General features: G+C 55.9%; 2 protein-coding genes across 2 annotated transcripts; both read right to left on the reverse strand.

Moving 5' to 3' along the window:
- Positions 1 to 584: 584 nt before the first annotated feature.
- LOC105083359 (uncharacterized) lies at positions 585 to 10,683 on the reverse strand. Its single transcript, XM_074355601.1, has 3 exons — positions 10,665 to 10,683; positions 10,478 to 10,585; positions 585 to 1,960 (listed from the first exon to the last, which is right to left on the reverse strand). The coding sequence occupies exon 3, from the start codon at positions 1,894 to 1,896 to the stop codon at positions 1,063 to 1,065; it is 834 nt and encodes a 277-aa protein (XP_074211702.1). The 5' UTR covers positions 1,897 to 1,960; positions 10,478 to 10,585; positions 10,665 to 10,683; the 3' UTR covers positions 585 to 1,062.
- Positions 10,684 to 18,068: 7,385 nt separating this feature from the next.
- Positions 18,069 to 20,997, reverse strand: HAND2 (heart and neural crest derivatives expressed 2). Its single transcript, XM_010973175.3, has 2 exons — positions 20,334 to 20,997; positions 18,069 to 18,959 (listed from the first exon to the last, which is right to left on the reverse strand). Exons 1-2 carry the CDS (start codon positions 20,886 to 20,888, stop codon positions 18,861 to 18,863), a joined length of 654 nt encoding a protein of 217 aa, XP_010971477.1. The 5' UTR covers positions 20,889 to 20,997; the 3' UTR covers positions 18,069 to 18,860.
- Between the last annotated feature and the right edge of the window lie 316 nt (positions 20,998 to 21,313).

Below are 21,313 nucleotides of genomic sequence, written 5' to 3' on the forward strand. Positions count from 1 at the left end.
CCCCACCTCACAACCACCCCCTTCACCCTCAGGGCCAAGACCTCCACACCTGGACCCTCCACCCTGCGGCCACCTCCAGCACCACCTTCCGAGGGGCCAGAGATAGACCCTCTGAGAGGAGAGAAGGAAGCCGACCCGCCGCACGCCAAGAGAACCATCGTGTTCCCATCACCGGGAGAAGGCCGGCGAAGGCGGCGGTCGCGGCAGGACTGCCTCGGTGCATGGAAGTATTTAGCAGGTTCAGTGCTATTACTGCCTAACAGGGTGTGAAAAGTAGTATGAATGTGAAATACTGTGGGAAAATGGAGAGTTTCCAAAGCAGGCGGCAAGGCCCCTCCGCGGCCTGGCCTGCAAGGCCCTGAGTCTCCGCTGTCCCGTGAGTGGCGCCAGGAGGCGCTACTGTGGCCTGGGACCGCGGAGGGGACTGGCGGGGGAGGGACTAGGGACCGGAGAGGGGGTGGGGTGCTCTCCTGGCTGCCGAGGTTAACACCAGGCGGCTTAAGAACTTCACCACCTCTCTCCTAAATGTATAGAGAAAGACGCAGAGTTTAAAAAGAAAAAAAAGATAACCATCACGTGGTAGGTTAGGTTGAAAACAAGATTTTACTAATATTATGAGCCAACCTTTCGATCCACTGGGTAGAGACGACAGGAGGTATGCGGGTGCTTTCTGCAGGAGAGGGAAATGGGGGTGAAACGGCGAGGTTCTAGTTGATGCAAATTTCTGCAATCAATTCCAGATCAAAAACACACAAACCCGACAAGCATTCCCACACTGTGCCCTGCAGACAAGGACCCGGCCTCTCGATCTGACTATAAACCCCCCGACACGCAGAAGCCTTCGGATTCTCCCACCTCCTGGGCCTCCCTAATCCTGAAGTGTCAGACACAGGATCGACGACCGGCTTCAGGGGGAGCCAAGCCACAGGCCGCGGGCCCGCGCTGCGTTGGCTCCCAGGCCCCTTCTCCACGGACAAAGGCAGGGCCCTCCAGCAAGGCCTAGAGAAGGCCGGGGCCAGGGTCTCCCAGCACAGCGTAGAACTACCCTCCGCCCCAGACAGGTTACAGATCGTCGCCAGCTCTCTTCCGACGCGAACGCGCTCTGTAGCCACCAAGTGAGACGGGCAGCGGCTGGAGCAGCGCTCGCGACCCGGGAGGCGGGGGTGTGAAGGCCTCCCGTTGGATACGTGCCCTCGCCTCGTCGGGCGCTTCGTCAGGTTTGGAAACCTGTTCCACACGCTCACGTTTTCTGCTTTCGGAGCCTCGTGCTGGGCAGGACAGCCGGCCCCCCTCTGTAAACCCGGCTGCATCGGAACCGAGGGGCGACAGTGTGGTCGGTGGCAGATGGTACAGGTTTGGAAACAGACGCCGCAGCTTATTCTGAAGAACGAGTACTAAGCGTATTCCTGAGTGGGTGGCCGCGGTCACCCTGATTAGCTGATGCAAATAACAAGGTTTGGATCCTAAATCCGAGCCGCAGAACCTGGTGATTCCAGGGCAGCGGGTGCAAGCGGAGGGGAGGTCCGCGCGCGCGCGCAGGACAGCCCAGAGCGCGCTCCCGCGGCGGGAGGTGGGGCGACGCGGGCCCGGGCGCAGCGGCCGGAACCCGGCGCTCGCGAGCCCCCTGCCTCCGGTTTCCGTCCTCCAAGCCTGAGCCTCGCGGGTGGCGCCCGGCGCGCCTCCTACCGCGGCCGCGAGGAGCAGAGTGCGCGGCCGAGAGCGGCGAGTCGGGCCCCCTCGTGGGGGCGGGCGCGGGCGGCCGGCCGGGCTCGCGGCCCCTCCCCGGGCTCCGCCAGCCTCCGGGCGCCGTGGGCCTGCCTTCCCGGTGAGCTCACTTCCTCCCCGGCGTCCCCCGGAACCGCTCCCGGTAGGCGCGCGGGCCTGCCCCGCGCTCATGGGCCCTCCGCGGGCCGTCGTCCGCGGGCTGCGAGGCGTCCCGCCGGGAGGAGAGGGGAACCTCCTGCAAAGAGAGGGAACGGCTGCGCTCGCGGCCGGACTCCGAGCGCGGGCCGAGCGCCGGGAGCCCACCGCCCCGACTCGGCCCGGAGGCCTGTGTCTCTCCCCGTCCTGCTGCTCTTTTTCCTTCCTTTTCCCGCCACCCCGCCCCTGGTCCCCGCGTCTCTCCTTTAGTTTTAACTTATGTTTTAAAAATTCATATGTGAGCGCGTTTAAAACACAGTTTCAGATTTTGAAGTCGGCAACAGCGGAGGGAGAACTACAATTAGGCTCGGATTTAATCAGCTGGTAATTTTCCTCTCCTACCCTCTCAATTAAACAGAGATTCCAGAGGTGCTTCAGGGCCCACAAATGATTATTACTAGTATATTTCACATGTGCATCAAAATGCTGTCCCCGGGGTGTGATCCCGAGCCCGGGCTCCGTTGATTCGGATCTCAGACCTGAGAGCCCAGGCCAGAACCCGGCTCCCGCCCTGGGAGGATGGCCTGTGAGGGCTGTTCAGTTTCCTTGCTGATGTTGCATTTTGCCCGGTTCTGTTTCTAAGGAGTAAGGAAAGGCCAGCGATGGCTCCTGAGTCTCCTCTATCCGGACCAGACCGCCTTCAGCCTCAGAACCCACCGAGACCCGCGCCAAAATAATGAAAAAACTTTTTTTTAAGCGTGAATTTGTGCAAAACCAAGAGCCATTTCGATGGTTCCCCCACCCTACAGAGAGTGGCGCCCAAGCGGTGTCTTCAGCCCGGACAGTGGACCGTATCTGGCTGCCGGGCCGGTGGACTGTTTCCCAGTAGAGATTCAGAAGCCCCCTGTCGTGACCCCAGCATCTTTCTCCTCCCGCATTCTCTTCTCCCCCAGTGATCTACCAACCTCCCTCCCGCGATTCCCTGCAAATCGTCGCTAGTCCCCTGGCGGGGCCACCGCCTCTTAACGGACCAAGAAACGCAGCCGCCCCAGAACCCAGTCCCAAGCGCGCTCCCCTTGGGACCCCGCAGTCTGGTTGTCCCCAACCCGGCCTCCCCGCCGCCTGACATCTTCCAGGCTCTGAGCGAAGAGCGTGCCCGTGTTGTCACCAGGTCCACCAGGGCTTTTGATGAGAGCTGCTTCGCTTTTGGAAACACCATTCCTTCTTGCCAAGAGAGAAGAATCTGCTCTCCCCGCCTGGCTGAAACATGCACACGACAAAGTACCTGCGGTGTGAAAACAGCAGCCTCCAATAGCTGTCTTGGAGTCCAGTAAAGACTGTCAGGGAGTGTGAAGACAGGCCTCCAGGCACCCACCCCCAGATGATCAGTTCTCTGACTAGCTTTTCTCTTGCCTGGCCCTCAACATCATGTCTTTCTTCACAACTTTTCCTACCGCAGCCCCCTCATTCCTTATGCCTTCACCATCCTTAGACAAGAGACCCCTGGAAACAACTACCAAAGGAGAGGAGAGGAACCCATCACCTCCAGTTTCCCTCTTTAGTGGCCCGTGCTGGTCAGGTGCCCTGAGCATCTGTAAGCCTGCATCTTCTCATCTGTAAAGAAGGAGTTAGAACTCTGAAGACCCATTGCCACTCTTAAATTCTATACTGTTAAGATGAAGTTTTTTTCTCTGTATTTCTGAATGATTTAAGATACACACACACACACACACACACATATATATATTCCAGTAACATTCTGTGCCAAGATGCAGATGAGGAGGACATTTTAAACTTCTGCTGGTGCTCTTTGGCTGGCTTCTCCCAGACCAGCCTTCCTCTCTAGGCACGAAAAGAGAGCCTCAGGGTGGAGAACATGAGGGGTAGGTCTCTTGAACACAGCTACCATCCAAGACCACTTATGGTCACATGATTCATTAGGACCCTTAATCCTCATCTGACCCTGCTGATTCAAGCACCGCCAGTGAAACCCCATAAAACCAACGCAGAGGCTGGCCAACATATGCACACATTAATTAGAGTTATGTGAGCCTTTGGCTCCCACTCTGATGAACAGCTCCAGGGCTGCAGGGAGCAGAGGGCTGGGGGTCCTTTTCACCTATTAATGCCCTTTGGTCCTATCAGGGCATCAGTTGAACTCAGTGGGTGATCTGAAGGCCTACCCCTTTTGGAAGGTGCTTAAGCACAGTAACTGAGGCTAAAACCTGGCGTGGGTCCCTAAGAGGCACAGGTAAGAATCTGGAGGAGGAAAAGATGGTCGTCAGTGAGCTTTAGTTGTTTTTATTGCATCTTACATGACTAAGAGAGGGGCAGGGAGAATCCCAAAGTGAAAGGACAGAAATTTTTGGCATTAATAGAAGGTATGGATACTTAGCAACTCTGTCCCCGAATACACACACACGGGCGCGCACACACACAGTAATTGCTATAGTCCATCAAGAAGGTGAAGATAACTCCAGCCCCACAGGCGTGGTGGATGAGGGGAGGGGTGGTTAGGAGGAGCATGGGCTTGAGTCAATTTTAGCAACTGCATTTCTGGCTGGGTACCAGGAAGTCACAGAACACCCTAGATAGCAGAACTGGCCCCATCCCTGGCAGGGGGCCCTGTGCTTGGCACTTTTCCTACAAGGCATGTCTTCTCCATCCACATCTGACTCCTAGATAGAGAAGGTCACTGTCAGGCAGCAAGACCCGCTAGCCTCTCTGAAGGCTGCAGGGATGTAACTGAAAGTGTCACCTGCTCTGTGTGGGGAGAGATCAGCTCTGGCTTTATTTTTGTCTCATGGAATTGTAAAGGAAAAACGCGCAAGGCCTATCAAGCCCACGTGGGCTAACTTACTACACTGCAGAATTTATTTCAGTTGTTTTAAAATTCATGCACATTTTTCAACCTGCCTCCCCTTCCACTTATAACCCATACAAACTATCTACAGGCTAGAACCTGGCAAAACCCCTGAGAGTAGAAGGAAGTTAATTTGTGATTTATCTGATGCATAGCAATTTAGTCCTTTTAAATTTCAGTATGGGGGGGAGGGGCACACACCAAAAAACCGAAACAAAACAAAATCCAAAACAACAAAAACAAAAACTGAGGAGTCACATTTTCACAGTTCTAAATTTGACAACCTCACTCTTTCTGCTTGCTTTTCTTCCTTCCCTTCTTCCACCTTTCCTTCCTCTTTGAATCCAGCCACAGAGAAAAGGCAATCCAGTTTGGAGCCTTAGGGATCATTTGTTCCTCATGTGCCCTGTCTTCTCTTTCCCAGACATTAAAAAAAATTACAGTCAGGAGGCATCTCACACCGGGACCAGATTGTGTTTGGCATGAGTTCTTCAAAGCTTCCAGGGATCTGCCCCCATCCCCCAATCCCTCCTGATCAGCAGAACAGATACAAATGGAGTAACTTGTGCCCTTTTAGATCCCTAGAGATTATGTTCCTGTTTGCTTTTCTGTGCACTAGGAAGCTCTGGAGAGCATGCAAGAAATGAATGATAATGGGAAAACAATTGGGCAGATATAGAAAGACATGCACATTTTGTATATTTTTGAACCATGACAATGTACTGCCTATTCATTAGAAAAAAACTTTTTGATGGGGGTACTGGGGATTGAACCCAGGAGCTCATGCATGTTAAGCACGTGCTCTACCACTAAGCTATACCCAACCCCAATAGGAGTTAATCTGATCAGGATATATACGAGATACTTGATGCAAAATATATTTAGACATAGTACCACATCTGGAGGAGGAGGGTCTAAAGGTCATCTACTGAGAACATGGGGTTGAAAAATATGTAATGGGGGAAGGGTATAAAAAACATGTAATAAACTTTCTGGTTTTGCTCAATGGGTAATAAGTTGGAAATCTGATGACAAAATAATATTTTATGCAGAAGCGTTAAACTCTAGGTGAGGCAAAATGTACACTACTCTTCTCAAATACCCTCCTGTTCCCAGATGGGAATATTTGCCAGCAGAAAGTCATTCACTCTTCCAGGTAAGTCAGGTCACTGGAAGCACTGCCTTGCAGGCCTGGCCGAACCCTCAGTCCTCGGTGGAAAGGCTAAGCTAGAACACAACTGAAAAAGGATTGACATTTTCTAATAGATGCTTGAAAATGGACAATTTCTTGTAGGAGGAGGACGAAACCCTACAAATGGCTGCCTTTCCATGCACTCCCCCTCTTACCCCTCAGGGTGGCTGAACACTTGGCCCTTGGACATCTGCCCCTTTCCCTAGGCTTTAACCAGCTTCCAAGTTTTTGTTAAGTGAATTCTACTTAGGAAGCCTAAATTAAAAAAAAAAAAAAGAGAGAGAGTAGAAATTTCCTTGGTGATGTTAATTCAGAAACTCACAGATGGGTGAGTTGAATAATCACACCCACTCCACCCCCAGATCATTAAATGGCCCCTGGATGTCCAAAAGACCTTAAGTTACAACTGCTGCATGCTTTAAACAACACACAAATAAACAACTCCACCCCAGCCTGGGAGGCAGCCTGTCACTCACACTAGTTTACAGTGTCTGCAGCTTTCCCATGGCGTAGTCCCTGCTACCAAACAACTCAAATCATTCCCAGGGGAAAAGGCCAATCGCAAAATGAAAGGGACTTTTAAAAACTTTTATTAAAGATATGATATATAGAACACCACATGGGGACTTATCTCTGCTGTACCCACTGGTGTTAATAAACAATCCTCCCCAAAACGCAAAATCAGGTCCTCTGTTCACATGAAAACAGATGGTTAACTATGTGATTTCTAAAGAGAGACTCGGTTATATTGGAAACTGGGAGAAGGTTCAGAAGAGGGACCAGGAGAAAGACCAGCGCAGCATTTGTGAGACCCCCAAAGGCGGCAATGGGGGGAAACGGTCAGGCAGGAAGGAAGGGGAGGGAGTTGAAAGAACCCCTCGTTTCCTCAGCTGTTTGCAGCAGTTAGAACATATGGTGCCAGGGTTTTCCAAAGATGACAAAGGATAGAAAGTGCAATTCTTTTTTCCCCAAGGCACGCATTCCCCTCAATGAAGATACTACCTTCAGACTGGAGACCTTTCCTCCTTCCACAAGGAATGAGCAACGGCCACTTAGAACCAATTCTCATCATTTTGTAAAAATAACAGAGTGATTATGGAAGCAACAGAAGGCGTCAAGGTGTTTGGGCTAAAAATCTTCAAGATCAGTTCTGGTGGAGAGTGGGAATATCCAAACGAGTTCTTCATATTTCACATTTTATAGGCAGTCTTTTCCCTAAAGGATATATTTTCATTAGGTCATAAATGCACCAACAGATGAGAGAGGTGAAGAGAGAGTTTGTGTGTGTGTGTGTGCGCGCGCGCGGACGCGGGTAAGTGGGTCGTGATGGGAGGTGGGGTCCCAGCGCCAGGTATGTGGCGCCCACCCCCGCGGGCAGAGGTCAGGGACCTTGAGCGGAGGCCGCCCTCAGTGAGGCTTCCTTTCTTCTGCTTCGCTTTCTTAGTTCTTACGTTTCTGGTGGGTTCCACTTAAGCCCCTAACTACCCAAAGTCTAAGCTTTTACTTACCTAAAGGCCACGGGGGCGGGGTGGGTGGGTGGTGACGTGCTTTTTCAGGAGAGTTTGTTGAAATGTTAACTTGGAGAAGTTTACTTGCTGGGGCCTCAGTGCCAGAGCCTAGGAGGGAGGGGAAATGGGTTTTCTGGCGACTTTCGCTTCCCGCTGGACCCGGATCGGAGAGGTTTACCTCCCCCAGCACCCAAGCCCTGCTCCAGGCACGAGAGGACTCTGCAGACGGGAATCACCCGCCGCCAGCCACGCTGGCTGCTTTCAGCCCATTTCTCAAATTGAATCCGAGTTGTGCAACCAGCATTTATTCGCCGCCTACATCGAATCCCGGAGAACGTTTGAATCCGCAGCACTGATTTCACACTTAGACGTCGGTAGCAGTTCTAAAATTATTGTAAAATACCGCCCGGATGATATATTGTCTGTCTAGTCCAGATTAGCCAAGCCACGCTCGCATACTCTGTGTTTCAGTCACATCCCGAAACGCGGAGAAAGTTTCAACAGGGATCTACACTCAGCAGAGGAAAAGTGGAGCAAAAATGATTTCCCTCTTTTTTGATTTCCTGTTTCTAAAGAAAGCGTTAGTATCTAGCGCGAGCTAGGAAATGTGAACTCAAAGGCGAGCAGGTCGCTGTCGTTTAAGCCGAATCACAGTTCGTAGTTCAAGGAAAACTGCCTTTAATTGACACCGTGTATATATGCTTCTGCTCCTCTCGGGCTGCCCAGGCAGGGACGCCCCCAGAGTATTTATTTCTAGGGCTGGAAACAAAACAACTAACCCAGTCGGCTGCGTAAGAGAGCGTTCCAAGATGGACTGCCAGAGAGAGGCTTTTTGACCCCTGTGGAAATTAGTCATATTGACAGACGCCGGGGGAAGGTAAATTACCCCGCGCGCTGACGTTACGCAGAAGCGCGCCCGGTTGCGAATTCGCCGCGGCGCCCGCGGGGCCAGAGGCTCTCGGTTGGTTTCTCCAGGTTCCGACGAAGCCCCGCTGTGCTTCTCTGGGCCAGGGATTTCAACGTGGAGGAGACGGAGAGGGCGGCAGAAAGGTGCCAGAGAGGAAAAGTACGAGAGAAAACCAAAAAAGTGGAGAGGAGGAGAAACGCTGTGCGCCCTGGCGCGGGCAAGCTGGAGACCCGGAGGAGAGGAGCGGAGTCCGCAGGGGAGGGAGGGAGGGAGGGAGGAAAGGGGGAGGCGGGGAGGGAGAGGGCCGCGGCTCCCGGCTCCCAGGTCCGCCACTTGGGAGGTCCCGGCCCCTGCACAGGCCCGGCCAAACGTCCCCCCGGGAGGCTCGCGGCTCGGGCGGGGTCGCAATTACACCTCGGCTCCAGGCGAGGACTTAAAAACCTAGTGGCGGGGGCTGCAGTCTGGAAGCAAGGCCCTGCGGTCATCACGGGGGGCCGGGCCCGTGCACAGGAACCTTTTACAAGGCAAGTGGGTACAAGAAAAAAAAAATCAAAATAAACCACTTTCATCCAGCGTGGGTCGTGAAAATAAAAGCTGCCTTCTAGCGGGGACGAGCGGGAGTTTTCAAATTCAGTGTGTGTTTTGCTGTTCTATAAAGGGTTTTGTGATTTTACCTGATAACCAGGGGGAATTCGGGGAAGGGGGAGGATAACTGCTAGATTTTTTTCCAGGAGAGGGCTGTAACAGGGGTTCACAGTTTTCTCCCAGATCGTGTTGGATCCTGGTATGCAAGCAACTGCGTACATCCATATAGATCATTATACAAGGGGTGGGGGGTGAATACTGTTTGAGCGGATTATTGCTGACATAAAATAAGATCTAGTGGTCCTACCTCTTTTCTTTCCAAGACTGAGTCTGCGAAGAATGGAAAGTGTCCAGAAGCGGGGCATCTGATTTTACCCGATTGGACCAGAAGGCTTGGCTACAAAAGGACCGGGTCCAGATTCAAAGACGAGGCGAAATTCGCCCAGACTGCCTGGCGGGTGCCAGCTAAGCCCGGGCCGGTTGCCTCGAGAAGGCGGCCCTTCCAGGGCAGGATGCGGCCGGGGGAGGCCACTAGATCTCTCCCCCTAAACCCCGCACCTTGGGCCTCGTGTATGCGGTATTTTTAGCTCCTCGTTCGGTTCCCTAGAGTCTCCTTTGTAAGCCAAACGGAGGCTCTCCAACCTTCCCTCACTCTGAGGGGTGTGGGAGTAGGTGGAGGCAGCTGCACGGGTATTTCGAAGGAAAAAAAAAAAGTCTTGCCTTTAAATTAAAACAGAACAAATCTCGCTCTCTCCAGGTTTCTGTCCTTCCTTCCTTCCTTATTCCTTCCTTCCTTCTCTCGATTTCGCCCCCCGGCCCAGGCCCGTGGGAACACGCCGAGTGTCACAGTTATGAGGACGATGGGGTAGGAATGGGTGGGGTCTAGAAATCTGAGCAGAATCAGGCTGCCACGCGCCCTCCTCTCCGCCTTTCACCCCCTCTCCCGGGACCCGGCCTCGGCACCCTCGGAAGGGGTCAGGAGCGGGGCGGGGGAGGGTGCGGAAACTCCTTTGCCTCCGAGGAGGTAGCGACGGGGCTTTATATTTCTTAAAAAGGGTTTAAAAATAAGACCAAATGTTTCTGCAATGGAGTGTCCCACCCGATATGTGTCCAGCAATGCAACACTTGGGATCCCCACTGGCAGCTCTCACAAGTGGGCGAATGTTTATGGCGCGGAAAGCCGGATCTCGCTGAGCCCCCTCTCACCCGGGAGATGCCTCAGTCCAGTTTCCGCCGCCCCCTTCTCCCCATCCCGGATCGAGCTGGGGCCCCGCCGCTCCAAGGCCGCCTTCAAGCCCGTCCCGATCCCAGCAGACGACCCCCGCCCCGTTCCCGGGTCCAGCGGCCCCTCGAAATTGCCCGGGGTGGCGGGACGGCTCCGCTGGGGCAGACAGGGAAGGGAAGCGGGCGCCAGGCCGGATGCTCTCCGCTTCGCCCTAAGGTTCACTCCTCCCGCCAACCCCCCACTTCTCCCCGCAGGGACTGTTCGCCCGTGTCGTCCACCCAGCTGCCTGGGGTGCTCCGAGTTGCCCCCACGTCCCAGACGCCGCGCCCCTACCCACCGGATTGCCTTCGGGCCCTGCGGTGCTGAGTCGACGGCGCGGCGCTGCGGGCGGGCGAACAGGAACCACCAGGCCCGCCAGGTCTGCGCTCTTAGCAGCCGGGTAGCCCTGCGGGTCGAAGATTCTCAGAGTTGGAGGAAGTGCAGAGAAAAAAGAAGAGGAAGGGGAAAAAAACACACACACTCACGCAAAACCAACTTGGGTTGGACTTTTTCAGTTTTACACGACGCGACCTGGAGTATCTGGAGAAGGTTTTTGAAGACGTTTAGGAGGGAGGGTAAGTTTTCTGCTGAGAAACTCAATCTGCCATACAGTAGCGGCCCCATCTGGGATCTGTCACTGCTGACAGCACCACAGGGCACAGCCCTGATCTTCTGCACAGCCTGCACTCCCCGAAATACCCTCCTTAATCAAAGGATGTCTGCGCGCCCGGGCTCAGCTGACCGCGCTGGGAGCAGAGCGGCCGGTGAATTCCACCCCCACCCCGCCCCCTCCCCTCGGACACAGCTCCGGCCCCTCTGGTCTTCCCAGCACATTAATTAAAAGCGGAAAAGAGACAGAGGCTGATGTCATTGCTCTCAGAAGATCATAAACGTAAAAGAGTCATCCTGTGAGAATCCCTGAAAATGACTTTAATGAATAATTTCAGAGACAGTTATAGCTTTGGGTGATTACTGAGCGAGAATATGAAAACCAGATTTGCAAAGCGAAGGCGATGGTCAGGCGGCTTGGCGGCCACTTTCTTCCAGTAAAACCCCACCAGGTTTCCTTCATCGCCAAGTTCTAGTTATAGACTTAGCTTGTGTTTTCCTCTTCAAGAAGAAAAGCAACACACACACACAGTTTTTGTTTCCTGCGTTTCTGTCTTACCCTAAAGACAAAATGTCAGCCCAAGGCAACAATAACCTATTTTAAATAGTGCACGGGCCCAGGAGCCACTGGCTTCCATCTCTCCAGAAGGAGGTATTTACTGCCATCTTAATTTAGAATGATACCTTTTTTGGCTTCTCCTCTAGGCAATGTACTTGATGAAGGTTGGAAACTCTCTCTGCCTGAGAAAGTGCACTGTTTGTTCTAAGTCCTTTCGGGGGAGGCGGGGCAAGCCAGCCGGCGGCAAGCGACCCCACACCTGACAGAAAACTCTGCAGGTCTCTCTGAGTCTTTAGACCTTGTTCACCAATGAATTGAAAGATGATTTGGTGCGACAACATGGAATGGCATTTTGAAACCCTCCATCTGGTCACAGGGAAACATCGGCTTAGGTCTGGTTGTTCAGGATTAGTTGTGCACTCAATGCACTATTGGACAAAACCGGGTTGTTAGTTGGGAAGGGGCTGGTAAGTACCCTGAGATCCTCTATATAAACGGATTAGCTGCCTGTAAGCCTGTCTCTTTTGCTTAGAAATAGACGCTGGGATTCTCTGGGCCTGTGGGCCTCGCTGACTCATTCCATTTAGTTCAAGTGAAGGTTCATTAATGCTAAGTTCAAGAAAGTACCGTATGAAACAGCGGTTTTGTTGTTAGTTTGTTCATTTGTGAGTGGTCTCAGTGACTCCAAAAACTGCCTGTTCTCCTGAGTGGACTCCACCAGTAAGGCAGATCCTGGTGAAGCCACTTACCAGCCCTGTGGGAAAGTACTCTGTGCAGCCATTACCTGCCCCTCCCCCACTAGACGCAAAGATAGGCCCCTCCCCCACTAGACGCAAAGATAGGCCCCTCCTCCTCCAGTTATGAAGGATTCAGTCTCTAAAAGCCTCATTCTCTATCCCTGCCCCCCCCCACATTTCCTTCCCCTCTCTGCTGGGGATAGGGGTGGGTGGGAGGGTGCGCCATGCTCTCTTGGTGTGATGCTTTACTGACTTAGGAGGAAGTGATTCTGTTCCCTTTTAGACGACATGAAACTTTGGAGTTTGCTATATCGAGTTGCCTTAAAGAGCTGAGGAGGGGTGAACATTTGGGAAGTTTTCTCGACTGGATCTCTTGTTGATTTTATATACCCTTGCCTTCCCCCCTCCCCCCATGGATCTTCTCAACACTGCACTCAAATCATGGGCTAGGATTTCTCTCCCTTCTAGCTAAATTATCTGTAGCCTCCGAGGACACACCCAGCATGGCCTTTGCAGCCTGTGTTGAAATAAACAGCACCGTCTGGCTTTACTTCGAGTCCTTGCTGTTGCCCAGTTGCAAGGAGTGGGACTGGCCCATGATACGGCCGATTCTCTCCCAGCAAAGACTTTAAACAATCGCCCTCCCCCTTCCCCAAGAGAAGGCCACCCCCACGGGGACCGTGGAGTATTTCGCAAGGGCTGTTGGGAGTGCCAGGGGCAGGGACCCAAGGCAATGGGCGTGTGTGGCCTCTGGCAGTGATTCCTGAATTTCCTGGGGGAGTTCTGAAAACTGCACACTTCAGGTCTCATCCCCTGACTTGCTGAATCAGAACTTCTGGTGAAGGTTGGGGGTGAAATAGGGGCTGAATTGATAACTTTACCAGATCACTAGGTAAGTGCGGAGAGCTCCAACTTAAACGGTTCTGAAGTTGGAGTCATCCCAAAGACCAGGCCAGTGCCCTAGGGTGCCAGGGTCGGAGGTCAAGGGTGTTGCCCTCCCATCCAGGAATTATACAAATATACCCAGCCTCTGCCCTGGGCATTGAGACAGAGAAGGGGACTGCCAGGGCCCCTTGTCCTGGAGAAGAGTCAGGGTTTGCATCAAGGACAACTTCTGCGGAAAAGGGAGCAGAAGAGAGTACAGAACCTCTGCTTCTTAGGTCTTCCAGGCTGTAATAACAGGTGCAAAGACGGAGGCTTGCAGAGACGTCCTGGTCTGTAACCAGCATCTGTCTGGGCCGTCCCTCCTTTTGGCTCGAGGGCTGTAGGGGACAAGCCGGTGCAAGTACCGGGAGAGCAGCCCTAAGAGCACTCCGGACCCCTAAGAGGCACCCCTCCCCCAACTGGCCTTCATGGGCACGGCTGCCGGGGCTACAGCTATTGGTGTAGGAGCGCAGCACCCGGCGCAGGGATAGCAGAGGAGCACTGTCGGTCAGGGCCGGATGTGGGAGCCTTTCCAGGCGGAATGCACCGGACACGGTGAGTTGGCCAATTTAAAGTGGGGAGGGGGCCCGGAGAAACGTTCACCGGCCCCACCTCACCCCAAACAAGGAAAACAAAAAAGTCTTCTGGGCTAAAAATACATCCTGAGAAAGTCCCTGCGCTCGGGCGGGCGGCGCGCTACAGCTGCCGGCCTGGCCCGGGAGGACTTGGCCGCGCGGCCGCCGATTACACCCAGCTCGGCTGGGATGGCTCCGAGCCGTCTGCCTTGACGTCAGCCCGGCTCCGGCCCCGCGGCGGCGAGATAGGCAGCGCGGCCGGGCGCGGGCGCGGCGCTAATCACTCCCAGATGGCCCTAATAGTGGAGATAAAGACGGACGGAGCGGCCGGGAATAAATTTGTAATCAGGGCTCTACCATCTGATCATCAAAGCGGCCCAAATGCCGGGAGAATTTGAAGGGAATGCGTGTGTAGGGGGGTCGTTCGGGGGAGAGGCGGGGGGCGCGCTCCTGAGGGGAGCTGCCGTGGGCAGGGTGGAGGGGACCGGGAGAGGAGGCCCGCTGGTGTGCGCCTGTGGGTCCGCACCCCGTGCACTGGGACCGTCCCCCGTCCCCCCGCCCCGCCGCCGAGCGGAGCGCGGCCCGGCGACCCCCGCGGACCGCGCTGAGGGCAGTGCGCGCTCCCAGCCGCCCGCCCCGGAAACGGTGGCCCGGCACCTCTCCGGGGGTTGCCCCTCTCCCCTCCTCTCTTTCAAAACTGCTGAAACCACACTTGGCCCCCCTTCCTCTGGCAGACGCAAACCCTACGGCGCGGATGAGCTTCCCGGGAAGAGGGCTGCTGGGGCCTCGGGGACGCGCGGGCTCCCGCAGGCCGTGGGCCGCTCGGCGCGCTCCCCTCGCGCAGGGATCTGGGCCCGAGGGGTCGGGCCTTGTCGAGAGAATTGAGTTCCCTCAGTCAACAGGTCCAGAAAAGACCGCAGGCGCCCTAGGTCCAGATGCAGCCCTCCACCAGGCAGACGCCCCAGGCCTCCTTTCCCGATCAGCCCCGCGTGGCACCTACCACCAGGCGCTTCTCCAGAGCCAGGCGCGGGGGTGGGAGTCGCGCGCAGGGAACCCGCGGGGCGGCCGTGCAGGGGCGGCCGGGGGGCTGCACGCACGCGCCTCAGAAGGCGCGCCGTTTCCGTAAAGCTACGGAAACGGCTGAGCGGTTTCCCGCGCTTTGTAGAGCCGGAGTGCAAAAGCACCAGCTGTTGTGGCATCCTGCATGCACACCTCAGGCCCTCGCGGCTGGCTTGGGCTCTCTCTGCAAAGCTTAGACTCAGGCCTCCTTCCGCTCCATGTGGCTTTGCATTCGAGCTCGCCCTCACCCTCCGCTCCCCTTCTTGCGAAATCCGCGTGCACACAACTCACTCCTCCCGCCACCGCAACAGCGGGGTGAGGGATACCAGCCGCAGCAGAGGCCCGGGTGAGGGGCCAGGGATCCTGCCGCCCTCCACCCCCTTGCACGTGCTGTGCAAGGGGCCTGGAGGCTGCCCTCCCTGGCGCCACTGCGGCACCCACCTCACCACGGGGACGACCAGAACCGTCCGGTCTTGCCATCCCTGAGGAGGTCAGCCTAGGTGGGAGACCCATCTTCGCTAGGTGCCCAGACTTATTGGCTAACTCACTCGGAGGCTGGAGCTTCTGAGTCCCCAGAGGGTGGCCCTAGGACCTGGAAGGCAAGAAGAACTCCAAGTGATCTTGCTGTCATCTTCTCGGCGTCTCGACCTGAAAAACTCTGAAAGCCGCTGTAAGTGTCCTGGTTAAGGGCGAGAAGTCCTGGAAAATTGCGACTGGGAGGAGGGAGTGTGCTTGGGTCCCACTTGTCCAGTTTCCCAAATAACTTACCAAGAAGTTGAGAATGGGTCTGTTGGAAAACACAGACACACAGACACACAGACACACACACAGACACACACACAGACACACACACAGACACACACACACACACACACACACACACACACACACACACACACACACACACACACACACACACACGGCGGCCAGCCGGCCCTCGCCCCGCCGGTGCTCCAGGGTTATCAGGCGCTCGCCCTGCGCGGCGGTCTGGGGCCGGGCCCTGACAACCAGATCTACCATCAATTTACCTTCCGCCGCCCCAGCTTCCCATTTAGCTTTTAACGTCAAATCCTGCATTTTTGTCGGCTCCGGCCTGTCTAGAGAGCTTGTGATTTCCCTGCAGGAGTGATTGCTTTTAACAAAATGGCAGCAACCACATTATCCGAGCAATTAAAACAGAGGCCTTTTAGCCAGTCCCACCAGGCAGGAGCTTGGAAACTCTTTTTTTTTTTTTTAAAGCAAAGAAGAAAGGGAGTTAAAAGAGAAAGAAATGTGTAGAAGAGGAAAGCATGGAAGTGCAGAAGAAATGCCTGCCTAGCACACCACTCAGTACCCTAGGACTTGACCATGTGGGCCGGGATGTTGGGTGGCTGAGAGCCCTGGGACCTTCGGGATGTGGGGCTGGCGGAGGTGGTGGACAATCTCGGGTGTCTTGCGGCTTGAAGTGTCCGGCCACTTGGGTGTCTATTCTTTTTGGGGGTTCGGCCCCCTGGGGTGTGGGTCTGCTGATTGGCCGGTTGAGGATGATGGCAGGTTGGAACATCCAGGTGGTCGAGGTGTCGGGGGCCCTGGTGCTGAGGAGCCGGAGGAAGCGGCACGGCGGGCGGGCAGGAGAGCAGGCAGGCAGCGCCTGGCCCAGACAAAGAGGACAGGTTTCTGGAGCGCGGGTTTTAAACATGTGTAGCAGCAAGCGGCCTCATGGTGATGGTGCTGCCAGGGTCTTCTGGTTCCCTTCTGCTGGTGTTTAACAAACCAGAAAAAGTGTTAAACCAGCATAAATGTGGTGAGGCCCAGATGGCAAGGAAGACCAGCCACCCGAGGCCAGCACAGGCACTCATGCACGGTGAGGATAACTCCTCTCTGGTTCCTGTTTTGGAAACCTCACTGCCTCCAGCACCATTCACTCCACCACTTCGGGGCTCTCTTTCCCTCCACCCCTACGAACTGGCTCCTTTCTCTTGAACGGATTAAAGTAAAGACGCCCAAGGCGGCTGGAGGCAGGAGAGGGAGGGAGCCGCTCGGTCAAACGGACAGGGATCCCGAGAGCGACAGAAAATCAGGGCGCGCCTCTCTCCGCCCCCCGCCCCCCCAAGCGCTATAAACAAAGGCAAGTGTCTGTAAACACAGCCCCGCGCCCACCACGGCGGCCCAGCGCCAGCTGACCCGAGGGGAGAAAGTTCAGATCGCTTTGGCCAAGTTGTTCTAACCCCGCGCCCTCGCGTTGTCAGCCGCCCGCAGGAGAACCCCGCAGCGCCACTCTCCCGGCTCCCGTCCGGCACGGGCGAATTCCCTGGCTGCCGGCGGCGGGGCTCCGAGTGGGCACCGGCCAGCGTGGGACCCCTGAGATGGCGGGGCAGAGGCTATGCCCGAGGCCGAGGTGCGAACATTACCCCAGGATGGGTTCCAAGGTGGAAACCCTCTGGCAAACCTCCCTAACACCAGCTTTGCGCACGAGGCATTTCATGAAACAAACCGCTTTTTAATACGTTTCACCTTTCTTCTCTCCCTCCCCTCTCCCGGAGCCCCAATCCCTCCCTCCGCTCCCCCTCCCCGGCCTGCAGTGTCCTTTATGGCACTCGAGTCTCTCCGGTTCCTAGAGCTGGGAATTTGCTCTAGTCAAGCCCACGGGCAAAGGAGGCACCGGGGACTTCTTCCAGGATGTCCTGGGACTCCCGGAGCCCGAACCCCCGACGCGGGGAGGCCGGGCGGCTGGCAGCGGGGGCAGGGCCTGGCTGGCCTGCGGCCGGGAAGACTTCAGACACCGCACAGTTAATATTGAGTTCCCTATAGCTCCTTGTAAATCTAGCCACTATTTCACCCCCCTTTAAATCCTCGATCGAATTCACGATTTCTTACTTGACAGTAGAATTCCTTGTTACCTAATCATGGACTTTTTTCGAAGGCCCTCCCCCTCCCCCGGCCTGCTCAGAAGAGTCCCACCACCATCAACTCACCCCCATCAAGAAGACCAGCAAAACCCACCTCTTTTCCTTTCTTTTTGCCCATTTGCTTGGATGAAAGCTTTATCTTTTGAATGAAAAACTCTAGGCTGGCTCCAGCGACTGTAATGAGGCCTGGGTTTCTCCCCGAACCTCCTCCACCGAAAAAACGGCCTCTCGAGCAAAAACCGAGGCCCCACCAAGTGGCATCTGGTTGATTTCAGGAAGACAAGGACATCTTTCCACCTTGGGAGAGAGCTGCCCAGGCCTTTCTCTGGCCCAGACCCTCCTTTCCCAGCCCACTCAGGGCTCTCCTGGGGTCAGGGGCACAAAGAAGGTGGCAGGACCTCATGGAAGCCAGGCCTTTTGGCAGGATTTTCACCAAGAACACGTCCCTTTGAGGAGCCTCCACGCCCTGCATGAGGCTGGCAGCTCGTGGCCATGACTGGTCGGACCCACTGACTCTTTCAAATAAAGTTAGAGGCAATCATGATAATTTAGTTTACTTCTGAATATTTTAAATATAATGAAAACAAGTATAACAGTTTTGTTTTCAAAACTCTTTTGAGGTATCAACCATTAAAAGATTGGGGTTTTGTAAAAAAAAAACACACAGTGGTTTATTGAATACTTACAACGTTTACACCTTCAATATTAATTAAATTCCACTTAGTTTTAGAGGACGGAAGTGCACAAAACAAGTAGCTGTTGGAAATATCTTCAAATAGGGAACCAGCACAGATGAGAGGCAGCACTAGACCTCGACCCCAGCGGAAATGTGAGCGGCCCCGTTTTCTGCTTTGAAATAAAACTTTATAATCCCCAGGAATATTTATATCCAAAGGCCAAGTATTAAAGATACACTTCACATACACACTATTGTCCGCTGTCTTTAACTGGAAGGGGTAGGGCAGGTGGGGAGGGGGCAACGCTGGTGTCTACACAGCCAGGAGGAAACATTCACAAACAGAGACTCTGAGACGACAAGATCCCTTACCACGCGGGAGTGTCCTCTTCATATTAAAATATGGAATGCTTTTCTTCAAATATGCACTTTTTTTTGGAGGGGGAGGTGGGGAGCGGATGCCTCGAAGGGGGGCAAAGAGAAGGGGGCAAATTGCACATAAATAAACCGGATGATCCAAATGCAGGAAGTCCTCAGAGCGGAGCGCGCAGAGCTTGCCCGGAGTCCTGGGTCTGCATCCGGCTCCGGGCCCGGCTCGCGCTGCCCTCCTCCACCTCCTCCTCCATCTCCTCCACCTCCTCCTCCTCCTCCTTCTCACTGCTTGAGCTCCAGGGCCCACACGTGCTGCGGCCAGCCCGTCCGGCCTTTGGTTTTCTTGTCGTTGCTGCTCACTGTGCTTTTCAAGATTTCGTTCTGGGCAGAGGAGAGGCGAGGGGGAGAGAAGTAGAAAGAGAAAAATCAGAGAGGAGACCCGGTTCCACGCCCCCACCCCCACCCCCCCGCACCTCCCGTCCGCGCCTTCCCGGCCAGAGCAGAGCGTGGGAGAGCGAGCCAGGGATGGCGGGCGGAACGGATGTAAGTCCCAGCCCCGGCAGACGAGCTGCGAAGGCTGGCGCTGCCCTAGCTACCGCCCGGGCCTCCGCACGCCCGCAGCGCTCGACTCCCGGATCGGCAAGTTTATAAACAATCACCCGTTTTCAAGTCGTTTATGGAGGAGCTGGGGGCCTTTTCTCTGACTCCAGATGTAGGGGCGCGAGCGGGGGGTCGGCTCTCAATCTGGTTTCCCTGCTTTCAATCGAGGCCTCAAACCCTCGCCCAGGAGAAGATGGGGCGAGGTGCCTCTGCCTTGGCCTGGGCCTGTGCGCCGGCGGCTCGGCCCGGCAGTGCCTCTCCTCCGAGGCCTCTGGTATCCCCGGTTACTCGGGGATCACTCGACTACGCAGCTAGTAAGGCGCTACAGGCCCCAGAGAAGAAAAACTCGACAAATGGGATTCTTCTCCAGGCCCTTGGTGGCAGTAGCCCTGCTCTGAACACCACGACACTGTGGGCACCTGGTAGGAATTTGAGGAAACTAATTTTCACTTGTAATTTCGTGTTACTGTTAACAACAATAACGATGACTATGGCAATATTTACTGTTTGTCTTAAAATGTCCAGGCTCTTGCAAACAAAATAAATACCATGCAGGATATTCGTCTGGGAAGTTACATTTTAACCTCACTGCCAGAGAGAAGCGAGCTGCATTTTGAAGTTAAAAGTACTTATTTTATGTTTACCTTTACGTCTTCAGGGCACAGTAATCAGAACAACTACAAAACTCAGAATCAGCGGCAGCCTTGTTCTCAAGAGGGGGAAATGCGATCAACAGTGAAATAATTGAAATCAAGTGCTTCCGAGCAACTTATTTTAGAAATGTCTGGAAGCAAGATCAAATTGGAGGCCAAATGAAGGCCTAAAGGACAAGGAATAAGGGGTCCGGGCCAGTGCGATCGGAAGATGCATCCGGACCCCGAGGCCGCGAGGCCCGCCCTGAGTGCCTGGAGGAGAAGCGACAACCTGTGAGGAAGATCACCGGCACGAAGCATCCCTCAGCCTCCTCCGCGTGCTGCCACCCTCCCCCACCTCCTCTGCTTCTGCGGGAAGCCGTCCCGACCACAACCTGGTTGCGAACAACCGTGGCTCAGGACGCGGCCAAAGCACCCGGCCTGCCCTGGCTCAGCCCAACTGCAAAGGAACCCGGAGCATCAGTTCCCTGCACCCTGCTGCCCGCTGCCCCCTGGTACTGACCAGCTCCTTCTTCCTTTTCTCTTCTTTCACATCTGTCTTCTTAATCTCCGCCTTGAAGGCCTCCGCCTCGCCGTTCTGGTCGTCCTTGGCCAGCAGGTCCATGAGGTAGGCGATGTAGCTGGTGGCCAGGCGCAGCGTCTTGATCTTGGAGAGTTTGGTGTCGGCGGGCACGTTGGGGATGCACTCCCGAAGTTCGGCGAAAGCGCTGTTGATGCTCTGAGTCCTGCGCCGCTCCTTGCGGTTGGCGGTGCCCCGGCGCTTCACCGGGCGCGGCCCCCCCAGGCCCGGGGGCCCGGCGCCCGGCGGCACCCCCCCGTAATGGGAGTGGTCCAGGCCCGCGGCGCCGCTGGCGTACTCGGGGCTGTAGGACAGGGCCATGCTGTAGTCGGGGGGCGACATCTCGGGGTGGCCGATGAGCCAGCCATGGAAGTAGGGGTTCTCCTCGTGGCTACAGCGGCTGGCCGCGGCGGCGGCAGCGGCGGCGGCAGCGGCGGCGAACGGATAGCCCTCATGGTGGACCACCGGGTGGTGGGGGAAGCCCCCCACCAGACTCATCTCGCCCTCCGCGCCCCTCCACGCGCCCCAGCGTGCGCGCACCCCCGCCGCGCCCTGGGCCCGGGCCCCCGCTTCGGCGCTCCGCGGCCTCCCCCACCCCCCGCCCCCCAGCCCCGGGGCGCCCGGGCCGGCCCGGCAGCCGCAGAGGGGGCTGCTGCAGCCCAGGCCCCGGCCCCCAGCCTGGCCCGCCGGGCCCGCCTCAGCAGCCCCGCGGCCGCCGGCTCCCCATAGGGCGCGGCGAGCTGGTCCCGGCACCGTGCGCCCCTGGCCGCCGCCGCCGCCGCCGGCTCCCGCCTTGCTCCACGGCCCGCGCGCAGGCTCCTGCTCCCCGGGCTGCTGCGGGCAGGCACAGTCCTCTCGTGCTCATGCAAAGGTGCGCGGGCTCCCGCGGGGCTGCTCGGCGGAGTCGCCGGGCTCCACGCCCG

This window comes from Camelus bactrianus, chromosome 31 (assembly GCF_048773025.1).
Source record: "Camelus bactrianus isolate YW-2024 breed Bactrian camel chromosome 31, ASM4877302v1, whole genome shotgun sequence".
NCBI classification, from domain to species: Eukaryota; Metazoa; Chordata; class Mammalia; order Artiodactyla; family Camelidae; genus Camelus; species Camelus bactrianus.

Excerpts from the sequence above, each read along its gene's own strand:
- HAND2 (XM_010973175.3), bottom strand. The coding sequence starts at position 20,888 with ATGAGTCTGGTGGGGGGCTTCCCCCACCACCCGGTGGTCCACCATGAG. Across the intron at positions 18,960-20,333 it reads AGAAAAGGAAGAAGGAGCTG|AACGAAATCTTGAAAAGCAC; the intron begins GTCAGTACCAGG and ends TCCTCTGCCCAG.
- LOC105083359 (XM_074355601.1), bottom strand. The coding sequence starts at position 1,896 with ATGAGCGCGGGGCAGGCCCGCGCGCCTACCGGGAGCGGTTCCGGGGGA.